A 19795-nucleotide genomic window follows, 5' to 3' on the forward strand; every position below is an offset into this window, starting at 1 on the left:
TCAAATATTCGATCAAAATGCACAAAAATGAAATAGTCAAAGTAGTCAACTAAGTAAAAAAAAATACACCATATATCTTACTCGCATTCTCTTACAAAAACCCTCGAAACTTTTCTTTCACAAAAACCCTAGAAAAATAGCCGTAGCGGCAGTATTCTCTGTCCTTGGTTTTTCTCTAACACCAGTACTACGTACAAAGATTTTCTGTTTCTGAAAGAAATTTGGTGAAGAAGATTATCATATCATCAACATCATCCTTATCAGGTTAGTTTGGAATTTCAAATTTTTTTTTTTTTTCATATTACATAAATCTTAATCTAGGGTTTTCAACATTGAGGAGGAAGATATAAATCTTAATCTAGGGTTTGGGTTTGGACTACAGTCAATTACCTAATCTAAACATTGAAGAGAAACAGTGATTTCAATCACTCATTTTGCTTCCCTATTTACTTTATGTGTTCATTACTAAAACGTTTGAGTCTTTTTGAATTCCTCTGAAACATTTTTAGTTTCTTGAATATATGTTGTCTAATATTATTTGTTATTGAATCAAATATGTGATTGTCATATTCTGAGAAACTTGAGTTTCATAACTTAGATTGGGTTTTATGATTTGACAAGATCAATTGTTGATTCCGAATGATAATTATTGCCATTTTAGGATCTTAAGATTTTAGGTTCTAGCCCTAATCATTTGATCATTCTAAGTAATTGACTGTAGTTGATTTTGTTGGTCACCTGTAATTAATGGCTTTGTTGTAGTGTGAGCAAGTAGTTAGATTTGAGAGTTTCAGAAAAGTAGACATAAAAGAAGATTGATTGGAATGTATGAACCTACATTTTTCCCATACAGTGGCTTTGTTTAATTGCAGTATAGCAATGATTAAGATTTCAAAATGGAAGACAAAAACAGCAGATACACAAGATGTAGAGAGAGATTACATGACTGATAATAACAGACTACGGAGAGAGTTAAGCTGCAGTATGGAGATATCATCATGCGATTTTCGCTTAGCCCTGTTTTCAGTAAAATAAGTTGCTTAGGATTCATCTGATAAAAAGTGGCATACCATTCCCCTTATAGTATTTAGGGGTCATCAATTAACCACTGTACTAACCCACCATGTATCCGGTGATTAGATGTATAGTGTAGTTAGTAGTACGTAATAAAATCTGGTAATTACAAAAAGAATTGTATTGTGATATGTACACTTATTGAATTTTTAAGATCAGTAATTAGGTTTCTCAATTGGCTTTGTCATCTGGAAAATAAAACTTATACTGGTACTTTTTTGTTAATCTAAATTGGGTTTAATTAGTCTAAAATGTGAATCCTTGGTGTGCTGGATAAGCCAAATACGGCTACATGAATCGGAAATGTTGTTGCTTTCTTTTGTATGGTAGATGTAAAGGACAACTGAGACAGGTCTATAGTGGTGTTGGCGCATAGTATAAGTCTAACATCAATCAGCAGGCTCAAGTGTTAAAAATTGGTGCAAATAGAAAACCAAACATGTAACTTTTTTTTTTCTTTACAAATCTGTGTAACTTTTTATCTGTGGATATATGTACTCTTTACAGGTAACTGTGTACATTCTTTAATGTCAAAAACTAAGTTTGGAACATTTTAAGGGACTCCAATGCGTGGTACCTGTAATTAGACCATATATACTCTCATTCATTTTCTTATGACAACTTTGTTTTCCGTTTTCTTTCTATGTTTGATTATCTTTTTTCTTTTAGCAACTGTACCCTATCTGCACAAATGAAAATTAAATGCCAAAAAAGAATAGTGTTTGCCTACGTGCAACACACGTGCACTCTACTTGTGTGTCTTAATTGGGGTTATTTTTTTCATTTGAATTCAGTGGAAAATAAAGATGATGGATTGTTTAGATTTCTTGATACCTCGTGTTCAGTTTTGTTGATGATCAATTTCAAGAGTGGTCAATTTAAGAAAATAGGTTATTAGAGTTTCAAATTATGCTCAATTAATTCAAAAGCCTTTTATTAATTCTTAAAACTCACGGTGTAGTCTAGCTATAATCTCTCATTGAGTTACAGCAGTATATCATATGTTCTTGTTTTAATTGTTCTTTTTTTTTTAATCAGATTCTCAAATTCAAAGTCTACCACTCACAATTGTTTTTTGTTTGTTTGTTCAGGTTGTTTCCTTGAATTCCATTGGTATATACAGCTCAGAAATCAATCTTCCTGAATCATGGATTTCTCTGAAGACTGGAAAGCGTACTTCCCCATCGGCTCTGTCCCTTGTCCGCCTCTTCTTTTACCTGAATCTGTAGTAAAATCTACAGTCGGTCCGCTTCTATTTAGCCCTTCTCCTGGAACCCGAAGAACAGCATCTTCATCTACATGTTCTACTCAAGTTAAGTCTCATGATTTCTCTTCTAACAACAATCTCGGTTATATCAAATGCCCTGACAATGATGTATTGGTTTTCTTCCCTACTGGGGATAATCTCCATGAACTTGGGCGTGCTAAATTATCCCTAAAAATAGATGAAATACCAGAAATATATGATGCATCAGAATGCGAGTGCGGTGTGATTGTTAAGATTATGGTTAATTCAGTTTGGAAGCCTGCTGATTTTGTTTCTCGTGAGGGTTTTCCGCCACCACCTTCTGTTGTTACTCTAGGTTATTTGTCAGCTTGTACAGCCCACTCTGTCCATTGGTTTAGGATTGACTGGGATCGTAAAGAACATCAACATGTATTGGTTAACTTGGGTTCTGAGCAGTTCTCTGGTTCTGTTCTTCATGTTTGTTGGAGTCCACATGTGAATTATGAAAGTCTTGTTTTGTTAGATAGTGGTGAACTGATCTTATTTGATTGGGGTCGCTTTCCTGATAGAACTAGTTTAGATGTTGAATGGAAGGATTCAGATTCGGGCACATTAACTTCAGATACTAGATGGCTGAGTTGTGAATTTGGTTCGCATCCTCGGATATTTGTCATTGCTTGTTCAGATATTGTTTACCAAGTTGATTCGAGGTTTCATGACAAGGATATTGCAAGCATTCTAGCAAAGATCGAGTTGTTTGCTGACGCGCAATTAGCTGGGCCCGAGGAGTTGTTAGCTGACTCGCATGAGCCTGACGAATTCGTTACATTTTGTAGAGCGGGTTCTGGAGGTTTCAATTTCAGTATAGCAAGTAAATATGGCCTATATCTCATAGACACCAGAAAGCCACTATCTCCTGTGTTACAATGGTTTCACAATCTTGATTACAAACCAACTTATATGCAGGTGTTCGAACTTTCTGAATTAAGGTCCAAGGTAGAACGTGATAAATATCAATGGGCCACTCAATCTGGTTTTGCCATTTTGCTGGGGTCATTTTTGGATGATGACTTTAATTTGTTCTTCTATGGGCCTCCTTTGCCAGCTCCACCTAAATCATTGGCTTCTATAGTTGCAGATTTATGCCACACCTTATATGCATGGGGGCATCCTTCATATCTATCTTTGTCCGGTCCCCGATGCTATAGTGGTGATTGCCTCATACAAGAGGAGTTATCAAATGCAAAGCGTCCCAAGAGAAAAATCATGGGCTTCTGCATCATCACTGAAGATCTCTTAGACATCCATCTTGAAAGTGGTGGCGGCTGCAGTTTTGAACTCATTAGGTTGTTGCCCTCTGGGAAGATTGAGTCACAGATGTACAATGCTTCTTGGGAGTTTGACAAACCATCTGCAATAGAGCATTTGGAACCAGCTGAATCACTGGATGAAGACTTTTGTATGGATTTGTTTCAGAGAGGTGATATTTGTAAGAAAATGAAGTACTGGGAACTAGATTATCTCCTTCCTTATTTACATGGTGATCTTCTTGCAAAAGTCTTGAAGGAGGGTTCTGGTTGTATGCAGTCATATACTCAAGAAAAGTACAAATATTTGCATGATCATTTGAAGGCTGCTAGTGTTGATCAGATTGGGTCACTGCCTGATATTGTTAAGGTTTTAACTTCTGTCAGTGTTCCAATGAACATAAATGAGATTGCTGTAAGTAGAATGTGGACTGGCCTATCCATCGGTGCTTTACAGCTAGGGTATTCTTCGTATCCAGAGCTCCCGCAAATTAAACTGGACTCTAAGGAAGTGTCCATGGACTTCTTACATATTCCGAAGTCTCCTCAGCTGCCACCATTTTTATTGAGGAAGCCTTCGAGAAGAAATAAGGAGTCCCAAAAAGTGCAGCCCGGTGATGATCTTTTGGGACCAGTGCTTCCTCTTCCGGTTCTAGTCAATCTTCACAAGGTAGAAAAGGAGATGGGCACATCAGCTGCGGACAAAAATGAATTCTCATTAACTCACCAATGCAATGAGATCATGAGAGTGGCCAACATTATGGGTTTGCCAGGCTCTTCTGCTGAGTTACTCGACTCCCATGCTGTTTCTCTTGATGATGACATGGACAAGAACTCTAGTGTTTTCCAAGAGGTAAAGTCATTGGTCTTTCATAAACCAACATCATTCACTAGTGAGAACCGCCACTCTGTGGAACAGCCTGTTCTGGAAGATACCTCTGCGACATTCATCATGAAAGCGAACAAATCTGATTTAGAGATGTTTGATGATCTGTGCCCAATTGAGTTGAAGTTTGATTCTCCTACTAGAAACTTTGGGAAGGAGGAGTTGGAGGCACTCAAGTTGTTGAAGAGACGAATTTCCTCATGGCAGGGAAAGTATAAGCCTTATCAGACTTTAGTTGGACGTCAAGCGTAAAAGATGATAACACTCATTAACTATCCAGGTAAAAAAATTGGTCACAAGCAACTCTACCCTATTTAGCTGTATCCAATTCTTTCCTGGGTAGACACACTAGACCCTCACTTACCATTGATATTTAACTATATATATGCTTTTTGATTGAACATTATTCTCATGGAATTTATCTCTGTAATAGTTAGATTCGTGGTAGAATGATGAGCTCTGTTTTTTTTTTACTTTGTATCTTTTATATATGTGGGTATGTGCCTGATTCTAGTTGAACCATGTGTGGTTCACTCTTGGACCTGTGGAAGGATGACATATTTATCATCAGATGATGAAATAGATTTCATATCATTTCATCTATACTATGGTCCTTGCAGAAGGATAAGGGAACATGTGCTAAATGCCACCATTTTTAATATACTTTACCTGATTATCCCTTTTATTCAAGTAGCTTATTTTGGTGTTTTAACTCTGTCTCTAGCACTCTTCTGACTAATGATCTCTTTGTGTCATTCATCTGTTGCCGTATTATTTGTCATGTTACATTATATTGCAGGGATCTATATGTGATCTTATTTCAGTTACTTTGTAATTTGAGCATGTTCACTGAAATTTTAGGTTTTGGTAGTTTAGTATTAAATCATATAGCGATAGGTATCATTTTATTCGATTCTAGTGTATGGTATTGTTGGGCTGTATCTTTAAAGTTTGCTAAAAACCTACAAAGATTCCAGCTTTTTTGCAAGTCAGTTTGCTTGCAGCAAGTCCTTTGCCTCAATTGTAACATATCTGAACTCAAAATTTAAAAAAAAAAAAAATTGTGATCCATAAGGTACCATGTGGCTGTACACCACTATTTCTACCTACTTGTTACGCTGTTTTACCTGCTGCATTTATATTGTAGGTATCTTAGTATGATTGTGTATCAGTTGCTATTTTGTATTCAAAACTTTCGGCAACTGTTCTTTACTGATTTGCTGTTAGGATCTTTAAGTGATTACTTTCACTGTTTTATCTGTTCTAGATTCTATAACATTTTAAGCTTCTACAGATTCTTTATTACTTGGGTAGAAAAACCTGCTTCGCGGCTAACTTTTTTTCGTTCCCTAGTTTAGTTTCCTATATAGAGAAGATTCGATTGCAAAGTACAAATATTTCAGCTTCTTGTATTTGTCAGTTTGCATGCAGCAAAGTATGGCCCCAACTATAACATTCTTTGCTTTTTCTATTTCCAACTCACCTTTACATGGAAATTTTAAATCTGATTGTCGGGTTGGAGGTCAACTTTTGTATTTGCGAATCGTGTAAGAGTTAAGGGTACATTGAATTTAATAGTCATGCTGCGGCAGAAAGAATCTTACAGACATGCAATGGTCAATTGATGCCCAATGTTGAGCAGAACTTCAGGTTGAACTGGGCTTCTTTTGGCTCTGGAGATAAGCGTCAGGATGACAGTGCTGACTTCACAGTATTCGTTGGAGATTTGGCTGCTGATGTTACAGGTTATACGTTGCAAGAGACATTTAAGGTTCACTATACCTCTGTTAAGGGTGCAAAAGTTGTTACTGATAGAACCACTGGACATTCTAAGTGATATGGATTTGTTAGATTTGCTTATGAAGGCGAACAGTTGAGGGCAATGACTGAAATAATTTTGCTCAACAAGACCCATGCGTATTGGGCCTGCTAGTAACAAAAAAACTATTGGTGTCGGTCAACAACAGTATCCAAAAGGTACATGTTGCTATAACACATTTATGCTTCTCCCTGATTTTGATAACAACTTTATTCATGGTTTGTTAATTTGCAAATTACTGTGCTTTGATGTCTCTTATTAGAAACAATTTTCTTTTGTTATCTCTCTCACTGTAGTAGATTTCATTAGGATTGTTTGGAGAATTTGGTGAATTCTTCTGTCAGACATTGTTGTTAAAGGCAGTTTAAGATTCGTTTTATTCTAATATTACTTCCTTTGCCAAGTTGGACACTTAAGTGCTGTTTAAAGATTCCAAAACTTATAAGGACTCATGTTGTCTCGAAGCAGGATGCCTACAGGCACTCATGTTTAGGGGCCTGGAAGATTCCTCGTTAGTGCGTGGCCTCGTATAGGTCAGTTTTATTGCTTATGTCGTAATCTGGCCTTAATTTCCATATTCCGTGGCATTTACGCTTTCATCCTCAGATTATTTCAGTTTAAAGAAAAAGTTAGTTCCTCTTATACCCTTTACATTTAGTAACCATTCCAAACTTTCCTTGCTTCAGTTATTCCAATTGCTTCTGCACCTGCTCTTAGATTACCTAGTATGATGTTCTTCTCTTCTTCATCAATTTTCATTCTGATTTAGTCATGCTATTTCCATATTCGTTGTGCAGCAAGGCTGCTACTGATTTGTGCCAATTTTAATGTTTAGACTGAGAGCCTTAAACTCCTAGCACTTGCAGTTTTAGTTGATGCACTTCATATTTATCAGTCTCTCATCAATCAGTAGTTAGGTCAGGTTGTTTCAGTGAAGCGCACCTGAAGTCCTTTTTGTTTTTTTTTGTTTGCACTTTCAGTTTTCTCCAGTAATTATTTGCCTTTTATCTTTGCGGGAGTGGGTCTTTATTTTATGAATTTTTGGTTGGTTGTGCACTCGCTGTGAGACTGCTCATGAATCTTTGGAGGGTTATAATTATCTTCTGTTATGTTATATAGACAATTTAGATTGGACCCCCCTTAGTTGTGCAACTTTTTTGTGGGGGACTTGTTATTCAGTAAGACGAAACACTATTGTGTTTTTCTAGTTGGCTTTATTTTGGGTGCTCCCTTCCTTGGATGTATATCTATTAAAAGAATTAATGCTTCCATCAGCATTTTCTTCCTCTGGTTTTATCTTTCATAGTGATTTCACAATCAAATTAAGTGTGGGTGAAATCTTAATGATGTGTAAAGCACTCTTATGGTGCATATACCAATATGATAATCAAGTTGTATTCCTTGGTAACATGATCTTCTAGTTTTCCTGTCACATAATATTTATCTGTGGGTTTGTTCAGTTCGATAATAGGTAAAAGGATTTAGTCTTACTTAGTTCATTTGCAGCCTCTAACCTGAAGCTTTGTGGTCCCTCTAATTTTCATTGTTTTAATTGCATATGGTGGCTTCAGGACTTGTGCAGAGGAGGCTCTGCTGATGTTAAATGGAAGTCAATTGGGTGGTTCAAACATCCGACTTTCACGGGGACGCAGTCCTTCAAGTAAACAGGTAGCTTTATGTCCCTTCTGATTAAATATTGCTCTATTTAACTGCTGCATCCATGACTAAAAAACTAATCTGCCTAAATTTAGGATCACTCCGGTGGTATGGTTCAGCAACATGCAGATCCAAACCAGTGGCCTGCTGCAGCTGGTAATATGTACGGATAGAATGGAGGTTATGAAGCCTATGGATATATTGATACTTGCTGATTACGTGTTTTCTGCAAAACGTTTGCGGAGTACTATGTAGTACATGTAGCTACCTTATTGAATTCGTCTAGTTTATCTTGCTTGAAGAAAGAGGCTAGATAGTGATGCTTATAAATCACTCTCTGCTCATGTTAGGCTAAATTTTTTTTTCCCGCAACTCCGTGAATGCTTTCTAATTGCATGTTTTCCCTATCCAAAGGGCTGCTGGAAATCATCGAAAGTACTGTAAGGCTAAACATGCTTCATCTCCATATAAACAATTTATTTAGTTGGGGATTCCATTGGAGGATGTTAGCACTTCCATTGATCTAATGGTACTCCCAACAAGTATTTTTCTTTTGTTAGTGCACTGAATTGTTAACCGACTTCTTTGTGGTTCAGCAACATCATTTGGCAGATCAGCCTTGCAGGCTCTCTTCCCCATCTTATAAGTTTTGCCTGATAGCTTCCATATTATATTTATATACCTTCTTAGTATTATTGAAGGTACGTGTTCTTCTCCTTGAATCCTTACAACTGTGTTATCGCTTTTTATATTTTCTTTAGAATTTCAGGAATTCTCTGTTGAAAGCTCTGAACCACAACATTGTTTAATTGTTTGTCTGTAACTCTGAATTGTCATTTCAGGTGCCCCAATGAAGGTGGCAGTAGTCAATATTAAAAAAGGCCTCCCTCTTGCACAAAGACTTGGAAAAATGTTCAGAAACCTGACTACTTTGTTACCATGTATATCTGTACAAACTAAGGACCAACAATCCTCGAGTCTCTAGGTTCCTTGTCCATTGGAAAATTAAAAAAAAAAACTAGCAACCTGTTGTTGAAAGAGCTTCTTCCTTGTAACAAAAAATGAACATCACTTTTTTTTGTGTGTGGATCTAGTGTGATCAATTGCCTGCAGGGTTTGGGGTTATCATACTGAAGGAAACTCTTCTGTGGAAATACCCTGGTAAGGTTCTTTGCTTTGTGTCGAATTTAAAGCTTCTAATCTGAAAGTTGCATGGCATCAGTGCTGAAGTGCTAGTGCTTGCAAGCTGTCTGTTCTTGCAAATCTGTTTAACTGGATAGCTCGGTGTTATCAATACTCGAAGGATTCTGCCAAGGGATGAAAGAAGAATTGAAAGACGGAGACAATGCAAATGTAATGTACTTGAAGATAAAATCAGAGAACTATCTACAGGGCCATGTAAGCTCGTGTAGATGAAGTTCCTACCTCTGAACTGTAAATTAGATTTTCATGTTTATCTCTTGTAAGATTGTATAAGATGAAACTTTTGTTTTCTTTATAAGAAATTCCATGACTGATTTTGGTAACTGCAGCAGGAATACTTGGATCTGTTAATAGGTTTTCAGGAACATAACATGCTGAAGAGTAAATGAATAATATTTCATTGGGTTTTGCGAATTTCAGTTATTGGAATATACACGTCTGGTAAAAGAGCTCATTCCAAAACTTGCTAGTCTTAAAGTCCAGCATGTCAGTTCTGTGTTAGTCGATTACAGCAAGAGTCGCATTGAACCAAATTCTGTATGATCATGGCACTAATGCTTGGAAATTGGAATAGCAAAAACTACGTAAAGGTGTCAAAACATAATGATCTCCATCTGAACTCGAATAATGACATCCTAATGCATCTGTGGTACTGACTGAAATCAATAAACTGAAAAAAGGAGAAAAAAATGATTCAAGAGGACCTCAGCCTCAGGGGCCTCTTAGTGGTCGGGTGTAAAACAAAATTGGATAATGAAGCCCATTAATAGGCCCATTTTGTTTTCTTTTTGTTTTTTGTTTTTTTTTTTATAGAAAAACCGAGAGAGCGCTCAAAGAGCAACTAACTCTCAAGAATATCGGTTTGGTCATCTGGGCTATGACTAGCACCGAGATGAGCCTCCATAGAGTGATTAATGTTATTACAATTATCCTCAAAGTTAGGAACTTGAACAAACTGAAGAGCATCAAAAAGTTGTTTTAAGGTCAGGACATTTCCAGGAGGATTGGCTAGATATAAGAGCTAATCTGATAGCATTAGAGTTTTGTTGAGGAGCTATCTTGATTAGATTGCCTAGCACAAAATCAACAGCTTCAAAACTTCCACCAAAGTTGGGGGTGTGAGTTCCTTAAATCTTTCCTGTACTTCTATTTGATAACCATGGTTGACGGCCTGGATGATTACTTCATCTTCTACAGCAAATTCAATGTTGGACTTCTGCATTTCCTGGCCCCAATCTAGAGCTAGTTGAGCGCATCTGCTTGCCCTGTCAGCTCTGCTGAGTCCAATTGTAGGGTCTTTGTAGTTTCTTGCTCCCACACATTTCCCTGAGAAGGACAAAGCAAAAAAAGCAAAGTTAGTAAAAGATTGTAAACCACTACTAGTCATGTTGTTATCTACTTCTAAGATACTCATGCTAATAGTGATTCCAAATTTCTCCTTATGGTTCTTGATCAATCTAGTAATTCTTAGTTGATGATCATTGTTATTGTCCTGGTAATACAGATTGTTCAGAATGTGCCTTGGGTTGTTATTCACTCTGTTGAAGGAGCACAAGTGTTGAGTGATTTTCATAGCAGTACACTCAGTAGAATGAGTAATGTTTCTGAAGACCAGATCACATCTGGCTTTCCAAATGAACCAGCAGATAGTGGCAAAAGTAGCGTTCCAGCTGGAATTAGGGTTGCCATTATATAACCAGCTATTAAGCCAGTCATGGAAGGATCCAAAGCACTGAAGAGTTGATGAGATTCCCCAAAAAGCTTTTCCCAAACTTTGGAAGCAGCTGGACAAGCCAAGAGAGCTTGTGTAATATCTTCTTTAGCATTCTTTCAATAAGTGTAAACAGGATCAATATTATTCAGAATGCTAGCAGACTTAGCACTAGTTGGTAGGATGCCTTGTGCACATTTCCAGATGAAGAGATGAATAGCTGTAGTAGTGTCCAGCTTCCAAAGTTTTCCCCATGGAGCATTAGGAGCATCAGTAGCATATTTATCATAGATTTGCTTATCATATAAGGATTTGATAGAGAATTTCCCTGTATGGGTTAAATTCCAGTATATGGTGTCTTCAACATTAATGTTAGGATGAGTAAGGAGAATCAAGTTTTGAATATCCTGATAGAACCAGAGCGTTAGGAGGTTTAAGTCCCATTCTCCAGTGGTATTGATAAGCTGGTTGACAGTAATAAGGTTAGAAGGGCAGTTGGGTGGTTTTGGGAGAGCATTGCTCGGTCGAACTCGCATGCGTTGCTATCTCAAGCATGTTTTTCAATGTTAGTGATCATAACTATAAGTCTTGGTTTCTAGTCTACTATAGCTAAGGTCTCGGACTAGGATAGAAAGTGTAGTTGAGCTCAAGAACTCCATGACAATCATCATACAAGACGAAGGACTACTCAAGGAACTGGTGGATCTTCATCGACTAAAAGTATGTGGAGACTTGACTTATCTATCACTCAAAAATATATTTATCTCCTATCTTGAGACAAAAGTCGTTTTGCTATATAGACTTAGATTATACACATTTGCTATTTCGAGCCGAGTTTATCTCGCCTATCTATTTCTCGAAATATGTGTTGGTAAGCTTTCGCTTTAACCAAGTTCATCTTTACCTAGTGACGAAAATCATGACAAGTTTCAATCACTTTGAAAATTGCTTACTTTGACGAAAAATAGTTTGTGAATAACAACTATAGAATATCAACGCCCTCTAAGAATGTTTCAATGATTGAAATGAGATTTTAGATTATATAACCATTGGAGGATATAAGCATTGTTGTGGAAACACATATATGTATAAGTCCTTATTCCTTGAATCGAAGTTTGCTAACTTTGTTGATCAAGAGAACCGGCATGGTGGCGTGAGCCAAGTCCGCGAACTAAGTCCGCGAACTGGCGGAAGTTCTCTTCCCGAGAATTTCTGCTGGAGCTTGTGAACTCCGTCCGGGAACTTAAGTCCACGAACCCAGTCCGCGAACTTGAGTAGGTTATATCTAAAAACGATGTTTGTGAACTTATTCTTATATAAACTAAGGAATGCAAATTGCAAACCGTGGCTATAGTTCATTAACCGATTCGAGTGAATCAAATCGTTTTTGCTTCGATTGTGTCTTGTGTAGTTACATAAGATTTCCTTGCAATTGAACAACTCTCTAACTAGTTCATTTGAGTTACTTGAACTATTTATGGTGAAGAACAATATGGTTGATATGAAAGTGATCATATGGATAACCATTTGATTGACTATTGTTGAACCAACAAATGTACAAGTTTGGGTACGGTTACACAAGCATAGAAACATGCATTTCATTTGTGTGTAACAAGCTAGTTTTCGATCTAACGGTTGAAAGATATTAGCTTTAATCTAATAAGGTTTTCATATAACGGTGAATATTGAATGCTTTGTTACCAAGATAACATTGATTGCAAACCCTGATTTGAAAAACTATATAAGGGAGAACTCTAGCAACTGGGAACCTAATCCCCACACCTTCTGTGTGATACTAGTTGTGCTAAGCTAGAGTCCATTCTCCTTTAACATTTGGTTTCTTCTTCTAAACCAGGTTATCGACTTAAATACTTCATTGGGATTGTGAAGCCAGACCGATACTACTTTCTCGTAGTTGTGTGATCTGATCTTGTTGTTTCTATCGTACGAGTACAATTGTAATAATCATCTTGAGATTGATATCTCCGATAGGCAAGATATAAAAGTAATCACAAATACTTCATCTCATCGTTTGTGATTCCACAATATCTTTTTCGCTGCGTCGATTAGGATTATTGTGAGGTGATTGATAATACTAGGCTGTTTTTCGGGAATATAAGTCCGGTTTATCAATTGGTTCATGTTCACCTTGATTTATCAAAAGACGGATTTATCTATTACCGTAGACTTTTCCGTGTGATACAGATTTGTTTATTAAAGTATTCGACTTTGGGTCGTAGGAACTCTTAGTTGTGGGTGAGATCAGCTAAGGGAATCAAGTACATAGCATCCTGCTGGGATCAGAGACGTAGGAGCATAACTGTACCTTGGATCAGTGTGAGATTGATTGGGGTTCATCTACAGTCCAGACCGAAGTTAATTTGGAGTAGGCTAGTGTCTGTAGCGGCTTAATACAGTGTATGTTCAATCTGGACTAGGTCCCGGGGTTTTTCTGCATTTGCGGTTTCCTTGTTAACAAAATTCTGGTGTCTGTGTTATTTCTTTTCCGCATTATATTTTGTTATATAATTGAAATATCACAGGTTGTGCACTGTTCAATCAATTAGAATATCCGATCTTTTGGTTGTTGATTTAAATTGATTGACACTTGGAAATTGGTCTTTGGTACCATCCAAGTTATCTCTCTAGTATTTGACAAAGACTCGCAGATTTCTATTTGCTTGAGTATATATCAAATCGAGAGATTGAGATATAAACTCTTTGATATACTAACTGTCTAATTGATTCTCTAGAAAGTATATTGGAGTTTGTCCATAAAGATTGCTAAGCGAAATATTGGGTGTGGTTGTTGTACCCCTGCTTTTTCATGATAGTTTTAGAGTAACCTTCAATCCATTTTTCCTCCCAGATATGAATGTTGTTTCCTTTTCCAATCTTCCATATATAGTATTTTTGAATGTTTTCTATACCTTCAAGAATTCCTTTCCATATCCAAGAGTCATTGGCTTTTGGTTTAGTGTCCATTCTGATGATCTCTTGATTTGGGAAGTGATAAGCCTTCATGGTGGAGCTCCAGAGTGAATAAGGCTCAGTAATTAATCTCCAGGAAATCTTTGTGATCATTGCATTGTTGAAGTATTCCATGTTCTTGAATCCTATCCCACCAAGTAGAGACCTTTGGGTTTATCTGGCTCTTTATTCCAAAATAAATCTCTTTGGATATCATTAATTTCTTTACAGATGGCCTTAGGAAGATTGAAGCAATTCATCTGATAAATACTGAATGTTGAGGTGACAGTTTGAATCATGATGACTTTTCCAGCTGTTGACATGGTGGCTTTTCATCCAGCAAGTCTGTATTTTAACTTGTCAACACAAGGTTTGAAGGCTTGCACTTTGCTTCTGTTGGTGAAGAGAGGAGAGCCCAAATATTTATCTTTGATGTTGATCCTTTGAACATGCATGTTATTGCTTATTCTGTCATCTATATCTGGAGCAGTGTTTTTGCTGAAGAAGATGCCAGATTTTTCAAAGTTAATCATTTGCCCATAAGATTGACTGAAATCTTGAAATATCCTTATTAAGTTGTTGCATTCATCCATATTAGCTTTGCATAATATCATACAATCATCAGCAAATAACAGATGGCTGATGGCAGGGGCATCATTACAAATTCTTGTTCCATGTATAAGTTTTTCGATCTTATGCAAAAACCAGATATATTGATAATGTCGTCATGCAGAATAAGAACAAATATGGTGAAAGTGGATCACCTTGTATGAGGCCTCTGGTAGGTGTGAAGAATGTTCCATGTGATCCATTTACCAACACAGTAAGGTTAGTAGTGGATATGCATTGTTTAATTAGATTGCACCATTGAGTGTTGAATCCCATTTGAATCATTACTTGTATGAGGAAATCCCAGTTGACTCTATCAAAAGCTTTGGATATATCAATCTTTATCCCCATAGTCCCATTATTTCCTTTTTCCCCTTTTCTTATGTTCATATAGTGTATGATTTCATGACCAATAGCAATGTTGTCAGAGATCTGTCTTCCATGGATAAAAGCAGATTGAAAGGGATAGATGAGATTAGGTTGGAGGGGTTTGAGTCTTTGATCTAAGATTTTAGATATTATTTTGTAAGTGGTATTGCAAAGAGATATGGGTCTGAATTGAGAGGGGGTATTAGGGTTGTCAGTTTTAGGAACGAGTGATATGAAGGTAGAGTTGATCTCTTTAAGGAGAAATCCAGATTTTAAGAAGTTTTGGACCATGGTAATAATATCATTTCCCACAATGTCCCAGTTGGCTTGCAAGAAGTTTGGTGGGAAGCCATTAGGTCCTAGAGCCCTGTCCCCTGCCATGCTAAATATAACAGATTTGATCTCAGCAGCTTCAGGGATTTTTAGGAGGTTCATGTTTTCAGTATTGGTAATAGTGGTAGGGATGAGGTTGATTATGGATTGGTTAATGGTGATTGGTTCAGCAGTAGCCATGTTGGCGAAATGGGTGGTGAAACAATGAGCAATGTCCTTACTGTTGTGTAGCCAGGTACCATCTTCTATTTGAATGGAGATAATCTTGTTTCTTCTATACCTCTTCTTAGCAGAATCATGAAAAAATCTTGTGTTCTTGTCCCCTAACTTGATAAGTTGATCTCTACTTTTAGTTTTCTAGAAGGTTTCTTGAACATTTTTCCAGTGATCCACAACTTTCTTAGCTTCTCTGATGTCATTCCCTTTGTTGTTGTTGAACTGATTTTTGGTGGTCCAATCCAAATATTGAAGGCTTTCCTCAAGATTAGTCTTAATATTACCATATACCTCTTTATTCCACAACTTAATTTTTACTTTAATATCTCTTAATTTCCTAGCTATCTTGATTGCAAGGGAACCTTTGTGATTTTTCTTCCAGCATTCAGCAATAATATCCTTGCAATATTGATGATCAAGCCAAGAACCAAAGAATTTAAAAGGTATGTGTCCTTGTTTCCAGTTAGAATTGGTATTGAGAATGATTGGGTTATGATCAGAGCCTATGGCTGGAAGGTTGGAGATGGTAGAGTTAGGAAAGAGATCAAGCCAATCCTCATTTGATAATCCTCTATCAAGTCTTTTCTCAGTGAGTCGTAAGCCCACTCTTCTGTTTTTCCAAGTGAAGGGACACTTAGTATACCCCAAGTCAGTGAGATTTGCTTCTTCCAGTTTTTCCAAGAAGATAGTAGCTTCACAAGAATTAATAGGATGTTGACTAAGTTTTTCATGATCATGCAGTACAAAGTTTAGGTCCCCCATTATCAACCAAGGCAATCTATTTATTTTGTCATTATTTTATATCATTTTCCAATAATGCAGTTTATGTAAAGTAGTATAGGGACTACCATAGTAACATGTGAAATGCCAAGGGTCCCCTATGGTAGGAGTCACCATAGCACTAATATGGTTATTGGATAAATCTTGTATGGTGACATTCAGACTAGTTTTCATGGCTAGAAAAAGGCCTCCAGCAGTTTTAAGTTTTCCTATAGGTTCAACAAACCAGAAATTAGTGACTCTTATGTTGCTGAGGATAGCTTTTAGGTTGCTAGATTGTTGTTTAGTTTCAGATAAAAGAAATATGTCAGGATTATGCTTGTTTAACATGTTATTCAGATGTCTACTAGTACTATGTTTTCCTAGTCCTTGACAATTCCATGTCATGATTGAAAAATATTTCCAGAAGTAAGAGACGCTAGGATAAAGAAAAATAAGGATAGTGTAGCCTATGCAAAAGTGCCTAAGGGTCCTAGTTTTAAGATAAACAATATAGGAGAACCTATTTATATGAATTAAAGCATAGATATGTATTCTCAAATAATTATGAAGGATGCTAGAAATTATATGCAGGTTGTGTAAAAAGCAAGTTTGAGCAAAGTTTTGTACCTTAGGTGCTTGGAAAGGATTTTCTCCCTCAAGATTGGTAGTAGTCGGGTTTGTCAGATGATCTTCCTCCATAGGCATGACTTGTGTGTTACTCTTCTTGGAAGGATTCATCTGATCCCAACAAGGAAGGGATATCTCAGTAGTAGGAGAGGAACCATAAATTTTCCTTTTTGTGTCAAGTAATTGGAGATTTCTACTTGGATCTCCAGTCTTCTGTTTAGACTCCTTCTTTCTTCTTTCCCAGAGAAGTTTTTTCTAGTGATTGAATTCCTCATTGATTTGATTTTGGATATCAGACAAGGAAGGTAAGAATTCAAAAGGTTTGGGGATAAAAGGAGGGACTTTAGGAAATATATTATTAGGATGGTAGAAGTTTCAATCACATTTTCATAATTTTGAGAATTCTTCCTGGCAGCAGCCTTGATATGAATGCCTTTTTTCTTCAAAAACTTATCCTTAGCCTTGTGATTTTCTAGAAGTTTTTTTATGTTTCTTCTGACAAGCTATGGCTTCAATATTTGTAGTTGGAAATTTCTCAGAATTGGGAAGATGAAGACCAGCTTTAAAGATTATGTCCTCCTCAGGTCCATCCAGTTCTTCAGAGCTATTTTGAGGGCAATTTGTTTCTATGCTTCTCTCATTATTCCAAGAAAATTCCTCGACAACATCTTTATCAGAGTAGCTTCTTTTCTTGATGATGGGTTGAGTACTACTAGAAGATAGGTTGTTGGGGGTGGTGGGATTAGAGGGGTAAGGATTATTAAGATTAAAAGGGTGAGTGTTATTGTTAACAGTATGAGGAACTTCATATTTTTCCTCACAAAGGGGACCAGGATGGTCAAGAATTCTGCAAACTTTCCAAAGAGATATGCCATTCAGGGCATAGGAAAATTCAAGCCCATGGGAGATAGTGGTAGTTTCATAAGCATTTATACCAAACTTTAGAGCTCTATTAATATCAATTATCATAAGTGTTAGAACACTGCTCGGTCGAACTCGCATGCATTGCTATCTCAAGCATGTTTGTCAATGTTAGTGATCAAAACTATAAGTCTTGATTTCTATCCTATTTATAGATGTCTCGGACTAGGACATAGTTTGTGTAGTTGAGCTTAGACTTCACGACAATTATCACTTGAAGACGAAGAACTACTAAGGAGAGCTTGTGGAACTTCATCGACAAAAAGGTATGTGGAGACTTAAACTCATATATCACTTGGAAATTCTATTTTTACTCTATCTCCTATATTGAGACGTAAGTCGTATTACGATTACTTTTCTATATACACATTTGAGATTTCGAGCTGAGTATATCTCACTTACATATTTTTCGAAATCTGTCTTGGTGAGATTTCGCTTCGACCAAGTTCATCTTATATCATGACAAAATTTCGAATAAAAACTTACAAGGTTTGTGTGATACAATCATTTGGTGTAAGACTTGGAATGTTTCGATAATGATTATTTCAATATCTTGAAAATTGCTTTGATGCTATTAATGTGTGAAAACGACTATTGTCATTATAGAAGAATGCTTCAATGATTGAAATAAAGAGTTTAGAATCATGTAACCGTCTTTGGATATAAGGATAGAGTGTGTTCGCACATTTGTGTATAAGTCCAAAACCGGGAACCAAAAGTATGCATACTTGTGTGTATACAAAATGGTTGAAGGAGACTGGATAAGTATGCGTACCCGTATGCATACTGGCGGAAGTTCTTGTCCGTGAACTTATGCTAATGTTGGAATTTCAAAACCAACTCATTCAGTTACCTAAGTATGCGTACCCGTATGCATACTTGCGGAAAGTTCACGTCCGTGAATTTATGCTGAGTTTGAAAACCAAAACAAACTCAAATCCGGTTGCTTAAGTACGCATACCCGTACACATACTTAAGTGGTTACTTTTTAAAATCGGTAGTGTACATGAACCTAAACATTTATTTATAAGGAATGCAATCTTTGGAAAATGTGGCTATAAATGTTCATGTATTGATTCGAGTGAATCAAACCGATTTTGCTTCAATTGTGTTCTTGTATAAATCTATGATAATATACCAATTGAACAACTCTCTAACTAGTTTCATTTGAGTCATTTGAACTAGTTATGGTTAAGATGAATAAGGTTGATATGAGAGCAATCCATATGGCTAACCTCGGTTAACTATTTGTGAACCAACATGGTGTACACGTTTGGGTATGGTTACATAAACCTAAATGAGGGTACATTTCATTTGTGTGTAACAAGCTAAGTTCGATCTAACGGTTGAAAGATATTGGCTTGGTTGAATCAGGTATTTCATCTAACGGTGAATATTGAATGCTTTGTTACTAAGGTAACTTGGATTGCAAACCCTGATTTGAAAACTATATAAAGGAGAACTCTAGCAACTGGGAAACCTAATCCCCACACCTCATGTGTGTTACTAGTTGCATAACTAGAGTCGATTCTCCTTTAATCTTAGGTTTCTTCTCGAGACCCTGTAAGTTAACGACTTGAAGACTTCATTGAGATTGTGAAGCCAGACCCAACTATTCTCTTTGTAGTTGCGTGATCTGATCTTGCTGTTTCTATCGTGATTGAGTGCAATTGTAAAATTGGCTTGAGATTTATATCTCCTATAGGCAAGATAGAAAAGTAGTCACAAACACCTTCGTCTCATCGTTTGTGATTCCACAATAACTTGTTTCGCTAGTCGATTAAGTTTATTGTGAGGTGATTGATAATACTAGGATGCACTTCGGGAATATAAGTCCGGTTTATCAATTGGTTCTTGTTCACCTTGATTTATCAAAAGATGGAACAAGAACTCTTGGGTATTTCTGTGGGAGACAAATTTATTCAATCCTATAGACTTTTCTGTGTGATACAATTTTTTTTATCAAGTCCTCGACTTTGGGTCGTAACCACTCTTAGTTGTGGGTGAGATCAGCTAAGGGAATCAAGTGCGTAATATCCTGCTGGGATCAGAGACGTAAGGAGCGCAACCGTACCTTGAATCGGTGTGATATTGATTAGGGTTC

At 36.7% G+C, this 19795-nt stretch overlaps 2 protein-coding genes and 1 pseudogene across 2 annotated transcripts; 2 read left to right on the forward strand and 1 right to left on the reverse strand.

The window, feature by feature from the left end:
• The first annotated feature begins 126 nt into the window (after positions 1-126).
• LOC113349530 lies at positions 127-5098 on the forward strand. The gene is made up of 2 exons (XM_026593501.1): positions 127-264; positions 2166-5098. The coding sequence occupies exon 2, from the start codon at positions 2222-2224 to the stop codon at positions 4745-4747; it is 2526 nt and encodes an 841-aa protein (XP_026449286.1). The 5' UTR covers positions 127-264; positions 2166-2221; the 3' UTR covers positions 4748-5098.
• LOC113352301 lies at positions 4751-9471 on the forward strand (annotated as a pseudogene).
• A 6051-nt stretch (positions 9472-15522) lies between these two features.
• On the reverse strand, positions 15523-16143 carry LOC113352302. The gene has a single exon (XM_026596138.1). It carries the CDS (start codon positions 16141-16143, stop codon positions 15523-15525), a length of 621 nt encoding a protein of 206 aa, XP_026451923.1.
• Positions 16144-19795: the final 3652 nt, after the last annotated feature.

Source organism: Papaver somniferum, chromosome 2, assembly GCF_003573695.1.
Source record: "Papaver somniferum cultivar HN1 chromosome 2, ASM357369v1, whole genome shotgun sequence".
NCBI classification, from domain to species: Eukaryota; Viridiplantae; Streptophyta; class Magnoliopsida; order Ranunculales; family Papaveraceae; genus Papaver; species Papaver somniferum.

Excerpts from the sequence above, each read along its gene's own strand:
- LOC113352302 (XM_026596138.1), bottom strand. The coding sequence starts at position 16,143 with ATGGGGGACCTAAACTTTGTACTGCATGATCATGAAAAACTTAGTCAA.
- LOC113349530 (XM_026593501.1), top strand. The coding sequence starts at position 2,222 with ATGGATTTCTCTGAAGACTGGAAAGCGTACTTCCCCATCGGCTCTGTC.